The 11756-nt window shown below is 37.2% G+C and overlaps 1 protein-coding gene across 1 annotated transcript in view; it reads left to right on the forward strand.

Moving 5' to 3' along the window:
• Window positions 1-11756, forward strand: part of LOC109822786 — a 45161-nt gene that overhangs the window by 14255 nt on the left and 19150 nt on the right. The window contains exons 10-26 of the mRNA XM_020389030.1: window positions 279-377; window positions 449-520; window positions 757-894; window positions 1403-1556; window positions 1642-2009; window positions 3988-4402; window positions 4935-4986; window positions 5061-5405; window positions 6205-6429; window positions 7152-7242; window positions 7355-7432; window positions 7572-7862; window positions 7973-8170; window positions 8954-9442; window positions 11108-11269; window positions 11354-11686; window positions 11753-11756. The exon at window positions 11753-11756 is cut by the window's right edge and continues 88 nt beyond it. Coding sequence (XP_020244619.1) covers window positions 279-377; window positions 449-520; window positions 757-894; window positions 1403-1556; window positions 1642-2009; window positions 3988-4402; window positions 4935-4986; window positions 5061-5405; window positions 6205-6429; window positions 7152-7242; window positions 7355-7432; window positions 7572-7862; window positions 7973-8170; window positions 8954-9442; window positions 11108-11269; window positions 11354-11686; window positions 11753-11756 — 3514 coding nt within the window. The remainder of the gene's footprint in view (window positions 1-278; window positions 378-448; window positions 521-756; window positions 895-1402; window positions 1557-1641; window positions 2010-3987; window positions 4403-4934; window positions 4987-5060; window positions 5406-6204; window positions 6430-7151; window positions 7243-7354; window positions 7433-7571; window positions 7863-7972; window positions 8171-8953; window positions 9443-11107; window positions 11270-11353; window positions 11687-11752) is intronic.

Below are 11756 nucleotides of genomic sequence, written 5' to 3' on the forward strand. Positions count from 1 at the left end.
CTGTGCATTCGTGTGTGCGTTGTCTCGTGGAGTTTTTTGTAGTTCTTTGAGACTCCTACCCGTTAAACTCCATTAACGGTCATTCTAATAGATAATCCACTTTGCTTTGCACGCAACTTGAGTCTTTGGTCGATTTGCTTGAGTTCTGCAACGCCGCTCCTAGACCTTGTTCGATATGCTTAGGAATCAGTATATATTTTCTTTCCACAGATGCTGCTTAATATTTTAAGTTTAACTTGTTCACAATAAGAAGTGAAATGCATAGCAGTTCCTTCCAGGTGGAGGATGCAGTTTCTCGTGCTGCAGGGGGGTCTGCAAGTGCTGTCCAGGAAATAGATTTTACATCTTTGCGTTCTCAACTTGGTCCTTTGCCTGCTGTAAGTGTTGATGTTATTGTTGTAAGTACTGCATTTGTATAGATATAATGAAGCTTATCTGTTTTTGTCAGATTCTTCTATGCATGGATGTCGCCGCAACATCTGCCAGATCTGTGGATATGTGCAGATTACTTCTTGAACAGGCAAGAAAAAAATTGTGTGCTTTTTTGTTGGGTCATTTAAATATTTGCATGCATAAAGTTAAATCCCTGCCATGAAGTACATGACATAAAATTTTATCAACTCTGGTTGTTCCAGTGACAATCTACCAACCCAAAGCTTCCTATGCGCAGTTTCTCCAGCTTTATTTGCCTACTTTTGTCCCTTGATGATCACTTAATACTCTTCACTCCCTTTTTTCTGTATTTACTGCACACAGGCTAGGGGTATGTTATCTGAGATCTATCCAGGAAGCTCTCCGAAGTTAGGTTCTGCCTATTGGGGTCAAATTCAAGAGGTTGTGATTATCTCTGTGACAAGACACATCCTTCAACGCCTGCATGACCTACTGGAAGAGGTTTGCTCTTTCCATTTCTCAACTAAGATAGCTGCGGGATTAATAATTTTTTTTCTTGTAAAATAGTATTAGTCTATTTAACCGATCTTTGATGTCATTATCTGTCGAATAGATTCCAAAAGGTTGTGCAAAAATTATAGAAACTAAGAATATTGTTCTCACATAGGTTGGTTTCATTTGCTGTAATTCTACGCTTCTTGGAAATTCTTCGATTTTCTTTATCTAATTTTCAAAACTCATTGATATGTATGGATAATGATTACCTGTTTTCATTCTCCAATCCTAATTCGAAGATCCTGTTTTACTGTGATGGTGGTTCTCTATTTCTTATAGTTGGTTATAGTAGTTTATCTTCAAATAAGTACCAGTTGCTACATGAATTTACCTCCAAATCCTGCGAGCTCTGGAAGCTTTTTAAAGCATGTCATGTTTTTCTTGAGATCCTTTCTTTATTGGGTTATCATCACCGTTTTAAATCTTATTATTGGTATGTGGACATCTTTATTAGGATAAAGGCCCCATTGTCCGGGAGATGCTTGCTGAAGAAATGGCTGTTCCTTTGGCAGCTGACCATGGCAGACAAGGACAAAAACAGCGTGCTCTTGTAATTTTACATCAGATGATTGATGATGCTCATAAAGGAAAGCGACAATTCTTAAGTGGTAATTGTCCTTGCATTTGAAACTCACTGGTATTTTTCAGATATACTCTTTTTTTTTCTAATCAACTCTCTCTTTTACATTTTAGGCAAGCTTCATAATCTTGCAAGGGCCCTTGCTGATGAAGATGCAAACAGTAATTATGTAAAGGGAGATGGTCTCCGTTATGACAATAAAGTTCTCTCAAGTCATCAGAAGGGTATTGTTCTTGGGCTTGGACTCAAATCCGTCAAACCAGAACCCGTAGATCAGGTGGCCGCTGAAAATAACTGTGAGCTAATGAGTCATGACATGAAAGATCCTGCTAATAGATTCTTTGGTCCCCTGACATCCAAGCCTTCAACATACCTTTCAGCCTTTATAATCTACATTGCAACTATTGGTGACATAGTTGATGGCATCGACACAACTCATGATTTCAACTTTTTCTCTCTTGTATACGAGCGGCCAAAAGATGTAAGTTCTTAGGACTTTTTCTGTCACATATGCACCTATATTTATTTGTCATTTTCTAGTCCATCGCTCCTGCTTGCAAATATTCTAAAATTTTCTTTTGACATGTCATTGATTCTGCACAAAAGAGTATATTCACTTATCCTGCATATTATGTAGTACTTACACGTAACATAAATCTCTGTTGTTTACTCTTTCTTTTTGACTGCTCTGTTTATATCAAATTAAGAAGCTAGTTTCAATCTTCTTTCTCATTTGAATTTTTTTAAGTGTCTAAAACCGAAACTCGTCATGTCTCATGTTACCTAATTCTTTGCATGCAACCCATTTTTGGTGCAAAGGCGAGCATGATTGGCAGCTGAATCTTGATTGGATGCTCAGAAAGAATTTGGTAAAGTTTGGACCTTGGTTATTTACAACAATATTAAAATTATTTCCAAGAAAGACTAATAAAATGACAAAGTGAAGATACTTTTATTTCCAAAGATGATCTTGAAGTGGAGTATATAGAATTGACTTCACATATTGTATGCGGAGAGATCACTATAAGCCTGGAACTATAGGATGTGAAAGATCAAAGAGGGTGGTCTTTTTACCTAAGGATATGAAAGATTACAGAATCATGCGTGAGAGGCAATGTGTAATTTTGGCATAACTGTTCATTTGGACAACAGAGTGGATACCATTTTTATCGTGTTAAAAACAAAAGGATTCTAAACTTACTATTCAAGAATCTCCTTCTAATTAAACTAATATTTGTTACATTCAACTACACATGAAGCAAACTCTGCCTTCATAAAGTATGAGGAATGCATATATTCTATTCAAGAAAAAAATTATTATCTGGAAGGCCGATGTTGGCACAATCAGTTTGTATCTTGATGTTATGCCACCTTTTGTTTGAATTCAATTTTATCAGATAATTTTATTATCTGGAAGGCCGTATCTGTTATGACACTTAAATTTTGGGAGTTTAAGTATCACTTATTTGAGTTTTTGTTTAATTTAGGGGATGAATGACACTTAATTTTTGGGAGTTTAAGTATCACTTATTTACGTTTTTGATTAATTTAGGGGATGAATATTTAGAGGAACAAAAGCTTATGTTACTTTGGCACTTCTATCATGAAGTTGTAGTGTTGTAGCCATACCCGCCATGTACTTGTACCCGCACCCATATGCGCACTGACGCTTCTTGGACACTCCTTTGATATATGCTACTGTTTATATATGTACTTAATCATATAATACATGCTTTAATTTAAAACACTTGTCATACACTTCTTGGGCACTTATCTTATACTTCCGATCTAATTCCTAAAACTTGTTGGACGTAGGTCGGTCTCATTTAGCTATACCCAGTCATGAATATTGATTCTAAAGGGTCATTTAGGTATTGATAAAAATTGTGTGGGTTTCCATTTATATTGTACATAATAAAAGAAACATAAAAAATGTTACAGGAGGTTAATTCTCACATGTGTGTATAGCCATGTTCTCCTACCATGCCTTATACAAATTTGCCGTGTCCCTTATCCGTACCTAGAGCAAAAGGTTCCAATATGGACATCTACAGTGTTTTGTAATTTCAAAATTAGCTCAAAGTATCTGATGTATACTATATATTTCTTCAACGTATGTTCCCATGGCAGTTCCTGATGACTGGACAATGTGGCAGTTCCATAGGTCTGAAATTGTTGGACAACTACGGGTAATTTGAAAGACATCAATGTTTTATTAAGGTGTAGAGTGGGAGGAGTTCCCCCCTAAGGATCACTTTCATGACTGTCAAGGAAATGACAGCATGTAATTGTTGACCACTGCAAGTCACCAAACTTGATTTCACACCAAGGATGAGCACCAGGGCAGCAGCAACAATTCGAACTTTGTTTACACAATAATCTAAATACTAAATCTAAATGTTTGTAACTGGTAAAACTAAAACCTCTGATTCTTGATGTGTACAATTTCGTACTTGCAGCTTCTAACTCGTCTTGTTTTTGAGCGAGGAAGTACTGACGCAGCTGGAAAGATAGCTGATATCATGTGCGTGGATTTTGTTCACGAAGTTATATCAGCTTGTGTACCGCCTGTTTATCCTCCAAGGTCTGGTCATGGGTTGGCTTGCATTCCTGTTTTACCTACTTTTTCAAAGGCAAGCTTGCAGAATAAAGTTCCATTGTGCAAGGGGAGTCTGCATAGTTCATTTTCTACATCCCCTGGAAACCACCTTTACCCTCTTCAGTTGAATATAGTAAAACACTTGGCTAAGCTTTCCCCAGTAAGGGCTGTTTTGGCATGTGTTTTTGGTAGCAGTATCTTGTCTAGTAGTACTGAATCATCAGCTTCCAGTTCTTCAAATGATTCAATTTTGCAAGCACCTGTTATATCAGCTTGTGTACCGCCTGTTTATCCTCCAAGGTCTGGTCATGGGTTGGCTTGCATCCCTGTTTCACCTACTTTTTCAAAGGCAAGCTTGCAGAATAAAGTTCCATTGTGCAAGGGGAGTCTGCATAGTTCATTTTCTACATCCCCGGGAAACCACCTTTACCCTCTTCACTTGAATATAGTAAAACACTTGGCTAAGGCCGCTAAGCTTTCCCAATTAAGGGCTGTTTTAGCATGTGTTTTTGGTAGTAGTATCTTGTCTAGTAGTACTGAATCATCAGCTTCCAGTTCTTCAAATGATTCAATTTTGCAAGCACCTGATGAATTAGAGGTTCTTCTATGAGTTTGCCCTTGATCAGTCAGAGAGGTAAAATCAGTTAAATAGAAGTATTATATCAACATGATATCTTGATCACTGCGTGTTAGTCCTAACTCACCGATGTAGGCGTCAAAAAATGCTAATAGATATCCAAATACAGCTCAAGAGGAGATCATCGAAAAATCAAAGTTCCAGTTCTTCAAATGATTCAATTTTGCAAGCACCTGATGCTGAGAGGTTCTTCTATGAGTTTGCCCTTGATCAGTCAGAGAGGTAAAATCAGTTAAATAGAAGTAATATATCAACATGATATCTTGATCACTGCGACATTGTTTGATATGTTGTAGGTTCCCAACATTGAACCGGTGGATACAGATGCAATCAAACCTTCGCAGAATATCAGAATCTGCAATAGCAGCTAATAATGATTCTGAAGATCCTGGGGCTAAGTTTGAGGGAAAAATTTCTGTCAAGCGTATTCGCGAGTCTGAAAGTGATACAGAATCAGAAGTCGATGACATCGTTGTTAGTGGAAATATTGCTTCACCTTCTTCAGATTTTCATGCTCAAGGACATGTTGCATTTGATGCCTGGCATGATTCCCCAAAGCCAGATACTGTTGAACTTGATCCCACAAATTTTCTTTCATTTGATTGCGAAAATGAAGGGCCTTATGAAAAAGCTGTTGAGAGGTATTACTTGATGCTATTTATTTACTACTAATAACTATGTTTTCACTAACAATGCGTCTCCTATAGCTATGCTTATTCACTTGGAAACATTTTTGTATTATGATTGTACATATATAAAACACACGTGTGAAATGAGATCCACAAGTGCAGGTTTATGACCAGTTAATGAGTTTATATATGACTGAAAAAAATTAAAAATTTGTAAGAAAAAAAGATTAATGAATTCCAGCAATAAAGAACAACTAGTGAAATAATGTCTATACTACTGACTTAACTTGAAGACTCTATGTCAGCTTGTCATTTAGTGAAACTAATTGAAGCAAGGAAAGGGGTGTAAAACTTGATTATTTATATACTTCTGTATGCGAAGTGATTCTTATCTTCACCATGTTTGTTTAGTATCATTACATGGCCTTAAGAAGAGAGATTGGTGCAACCTGCTGTAAGAGATCATTTGCTATAATTGTTATCACATCTGTTTGGTGTCATAATGTGCGTAAAAAACACAATTTGTAGTTCTTTATTTGACACATTTGTTATATTTCAACTTCTGATATGTTTTTTTATGAGAACTTAAGTTTCATAACTGGTAAGCAGATATAAGAGCAGGCAAAACAGAGATGTTATTTGTCAACCAAGACCTAGTGCAGCACATTTCTGTAACTCCATGGCTCTAGTTTACTGTTATATTTGAGTCATGGAGCTTGTTATTGGTGACAAGTTTTATTGAGCTAAGATCATCCTCGTAACGGTCTTCAGCAACTTGGGTAATTTCAGCTGTCACTTTACTGATTGGCAGGTTGATTAACGAAGGGAAACTAATGGATGCTCTTGCTCTATCTGATCGCTGCTTATGCAATGGAGCCTCCGATAGGTTACTTCAGTTGCTTATTGAACATGCAGAAGAAAATAACACGGTCTCAGGACAAGCTCACAGCCATGAGCATCGTAATTTTGGGAGCAACAGCTGGCAATACTGTCTTCGGCTGAAAGATAAACAACTGGCAGCAAGACTTGCTCTTAAGTATGTAGCTTTGAACACATATTTTCTTTTATTTCATTAGAAAAGTCAAAGTCTTCTCGCTGAGGTGTTTATATCTCTACATGTTGAGAATTGAGATAAATCTAGGACTCATTTTATCAATTACGCGAGACATCCAGAATGTGGGATTGGGGGACATAAGGACTTATTTTATCATTGTTTTGCTTCTGTGAACTGACCTCTTGAAGCAAACGTCTTCATACTGTTATGTCTTTACAACTTTTAGAATATAAAATTATCCCTCAACCCTCCCACAACTTCCGGAGTTTTGGTGTAATGATTAGAGGGACTTTAAGATGGTTTCAAATCGCACANNNNCAAAAAAGCCACAAATTTAAAAAAGTGGATTTTCTAAAAATTGGTAATGCTGTGAGTCCAGGTTTCGACCCATAAAAAGGACGCTCAACCTACAGGGGCACGTTAGAATATAAAACTATAATGCTCAACTTTCACCACAACTTCAGATTTTTGGTGTAACAGTCTGAGGAAATTTAAGAACTAGCATTGTTATGAAGCTGGTATTTGACTTGTGGAGAAAGCCATATCCTAGTTAGATTTGTATTGAGAATGAGACAGTAAATCATTACTATCTTTTTTAACAAGAACTTTGTCGTTGTTGTTGTACAGCTCAGATCTCTCCTCTATCCATTCTGATCACATATTCAGCTTGATGTTTAATTTTGAAATGAAGAGTTTGACTGCAGGTACCTGCATAATTGGGAGCTAAATGCCTCCATAGATGTCCTCACTATGTGTAGTTGCCACTTGCCTCAAGGAAACCCTATTAGGCATGAGGTAGGCATTCTAATGATATCCTTTACTTTTCTAGTGCAAATCCACATATTTCTAACTTCTTTTTTCTTCTGAATATTTAGTTTGGTGTAATAAGTGTTTTTGGTGTCACTAGGTTCTGCATATGAGACAGGCTTTGCAGAAGTACAATCATATATTATGTGCAGATGAAAGTTATAGTAGTTGGCAAGAGGCCAAAACCACTGGCGGACATGCACGCACAGAGAGACTTGGGCAATGATATCATATACTATTTGCTGCTGCCATGTCTCAGCTTCTCTCTGAAACAGTTGTTGCCTCTTTTCTTCTGGCTTATGGCCTTATGCTGTCAGGTTGAAGCCGACTGCAAGGAAGACCCTGAAGGATTGGCACTGAGGCTAGCTGGTAAAGGAGCTGTTTCTGCTGCTTTAGAAGTTGCTGAAAGTGCATCCTTGTCAATAGATCTTCGTAGAGAATTGCAGGGTAGGCAACTAGTTAAGTTGCTTACTGCTGATCCTCTTAGTGGTGGGGGTCCTGCTGAGGCCTCACGATTTCTTTCTTCACTGCGTGACTCTGATGATGCTCTACCAGTTGCCATTGGAGCCATGCAATTACTACCTGACTTGCGTTCGAAACAACTTCTTGTACATTATCACTCTATTTAGTTTTCCCTCATTTTGTACTGTCCTTCGTCTCTTTCAAATAATTATTCTTTGTTTTTTTTGGGGTGTGTGTGTTGTGTTGCGTTGTGTAGGTGCACTTTTTCCTTAAGCAGAGAGTTGGAAATTTGTCAGATGCTGAAGTTATCAGGCTTAACTCTTGGGCTTTGGGTCTTCGTGTTCTAGGGTTACTACCTTTGCCTTCACAGCAACGGTGTTCTGCATTGCATGAACATCCTCATTTGATAATTGAAGTTCTGTTGATGATGAAACAGCTGCAGTCTGCATCTTTGGTAAATGTCATTACCTTATGTGTCATATCAAGCTGAGCAACAGAAATTTGAGGCTTGTTCTGAAAGCCAGCTTTGTCTTTAATCATTCCCCAAGAGATTTCTCTTCATATTTAGCTTTGAATTGTTTAAGCAGTACAAGCTCAAACCTTTTATGTTTATAAAGGAGGAGTTGCGCTTAAATTTGAGTCTCAATTCTTGTTGCAGTTGACCTGCAATAAAAATCAATATTTACTTATATTTCAGGCTTGGAAGAAAGTTCTTTAAAGCTCATTGGATATTAGTATAGAAACTTAAAACTTTCTTTTTGCGTGTGGTACATCTTCAAACAACCTAATCTTTTCATGTATTAGTTACTTACCAAGCTTCATTCTGTTTTCTTTTTCATTTGAATATTATAATAACTTCAGGACTCTAAATATGTATGGAATTAGAACTGAATTATGTATCACCTTGATCTATGTCGATTGACTTCTTTGTTTCTAACCATGCATAAAGTCAAGCCTTTATCGAGACACCAGCTTGAGATGGTGAATTAACTACAGTGAAATAGCTGAAAGAATCTATTACAAAGTTCAATTGCGGCTGTAACAGTTTGGTCAAATTTATCCATCATATTTTATCTATAAATTTTGGTATTTACCATTAGTTCCATTCTTTATAAGCCTCATTTTTGTATGTTCTAAAATGCACACTTGGATGCAGCAGCAATGCCATCACCAATTCAAAAAATGATGCTAGTTGCATGTGCATCTCAATTATTATGATCCACTTGTTATTGTGCAGATCCTAAAAGAGTTCCCCTCCTTAAGGGACACAGAACTAATACTTGTATATGCTGCCAAAGCAATTTCTGTGAGTGTCAGTTCTGTTCCTAGAGAACCACGCGTATCTGTATCCGTATCGAGACTAAAGCAGAAAGCAAGATCCAGTGGGTCATCAAAATTGAACTTTACGCAGAGCATCGGTAACTTGCAGAAAGAAGCTCGCAAGGCATTTTCGTGGAATCCTCGTGATACTGGAAGCAAGACTGGATCAAAAGATGTATATCGAAAAAGAAAAAGCTCTGGCTTGGTGCCATCAGAAAGAGTTGCTTGGGATGCTATGGCTGGTACCCAAGAGGAGCAGGTAGCAGCATTTTCCTCTGATGGACAAGAACGACCTCCTTTTGTGCCCATTGTTGAAGAATGGGTATTGAGTGGAGATCCTAATAAAGATAATGCAGTCCGTGCATCACATAGATATGAAACTGCTCCTGACATTACACTTTTCAAGGTATTGGGAACTTACTGTATATCATTTTCAGTGCTTTATGTTATACAGGGATAGAGCAAGTGTGTATTAATTCAGAAGACAGCAAAGGAATGGGAAGCACAAGCATTGGGCTAATTAGTACCTTTTCTGCTATCAATATAATACATGTGTTGCTTTAGGATGCATCCTATTGTACAATTTTGTTGCCATCAAGGCAGATAACGGTTCAAGCTTATCAATTCAAGAGTCTCATAGTATGTAAAGGCATTTCAACTGTGGGATCACATATCTTCCTTGTGACCTCACATTTTGAGCTTTTCTATGACATGGCGACCGTATCATTTGAGAAAAGAGCTAGAAACTAGGTACTTTTATCTATCTTTATAGAAACAGGTTGGAAATGAAGGTGTGAAATAACAATGATGGGTGTAAGCCAAGGTTTTAAATATCGGATGTCGGGTTCATGTTGGACGGCTAAAATTCATGTCAGATAGTAGAAATCGGGGATATGCCGGGGGACATGAAAAAAATATCGGATTGCCATATCGGATGGTGTGCATATGTGTAATATAAATATCATAAATAAAATCTAAATAGACTTAAAAAATTCTATTGTCTAAACATATAAAAGAGTAAATAACTTATGATGCTTAGGATTGATGTTGAAGGAAAGAGGTGAGAAATCCGATATTAGCGGTTAAGAAGAGAGAAGATCGCCCGATATTGATGTCGAAGGAGAAAGAGGTGAGAAATCCGATATTAGCGGTTAAGAAGAGAGAAGATCGCCCGATATTGATGTCGAAGGAATAGTTCGGAGAAGAGACCGATGAGATGTCGAAGGAAACAGAGAAGATGAGCGACGAATATTACTACGGTCTTTTTTTTCCATTTCACTTAACTTATCAGTTTTTATCTTTGAAAGTAATATTAAGACAATCAAGAATTTAAACTCAAAGCTGATTAGACAAACATAACAAAAAAATAAAAAAATCATCCAATTTTTCAGACCCGACATATCACCCGACATATCCGCCCGACATATCTGACATACCCCCCTATATATCCGACATGAACCCTGAAAACGCAATACGCATTAAAAAACTCCATATCGTGTCGGTTGGCCCCTAAATCCGACATGTTGGCCGTCGGCCGACATTTAAAACATTGGTGTAAGCAGAGCTTTGCTAAGATGGATATGATAAATATGCTTCCCTTTGGCATAGTGGTCAATAAGTAGAGGGGTGAATGTTTTGTGCTTTAATGAGTATAAGGATCGATGTTTTTATGCTGAACTATCTATGCTTTAAGATTAATATTATTGCATAACTTAAAATATCCACAACAACATTAGGGTTTGTACTGAGATAAAATATTATTGCTAAGCTATGGCATAAGTTCATTGTATGACAAACTCATTATGAACAGATACATAGAAATTTTAGGCATTACATCACGTACTTGCGACAGAAAACGTAGTAGTCTATTGTACATTTTAAAATTTTGTCACCGTTAAATGGAATATATACGCAAGGATAAATTGACTGTCAATATAAATATCCTTTTTCATTGTGAGCAATCAAATACATATGATGAAAGGAGCAATATCTTTCTGTATACATTTTGTATGTGTACTACATGTGTATAGTATGACACATGTTCTGAAAAGTTTGTTTGTCCCAATTCTAGGCACTGCTTTCATTGTGTTCAGATGAGTTGGTATCTGCAAAGGGCGCTCTGGAATTATGCATTGCTCAAATGAAGAATGTACTGAGCTCCCAGCATTTACCTCTGAATGCATCCATGGAAATTATGGGTCGAGCATATCATGCGACAGAAACTTATGTGCAGGTATAGCATCTAAGGTTGACCAATTCTTCTATTTATATGTATTTATTCAGATTGAAGTCTGCAACAGAATATGTACTTATTCAGGCATTAGCTTATGCAAAAAGTCTGCTGAGAAAAGTTGCTGGTACCAGTGACTTGTCCATCAATGCTGAAAGAAGTAGGGATGCAGATGATGTATCTGCAGACACCGGAAGCTCTAGCATTAGTAATCAGTACCCAGATGAAGTGTCTGAATATCTTTCACAAGCGGACATCTGGCTGGGGCGTGCAGAGCTTCTTCAAAGTCTACTTGGTTATGGAATTGTTGCATCTCTTGATGATATTGCTGACAAGGATTCTTCAGCTCGTTTACGTGACAGATTAATTGAAGAGGAACGGTACAGCATGGCTATATATACTTGTAAAAAATGCAAGGTAGTCTCTTATCCCATAGAGGATATTGATTGTGGTCATTTCATATTGTTCTCATACGAGACTTCAGAGTTGC

Source organism: Asparagus officinalis, chromosome 8 (assembly GCF_001876935.1).
Source record: "Asparagus officinalis chromosome 8, Aspof.V1, whole genome shotgun sequence".
NCBI lineage: Eukaryota > Viridiplantae > Streptophyta > Magnoliopsida > Asparagales > Asparagaceae > Asparagus > Asparagus officinalis.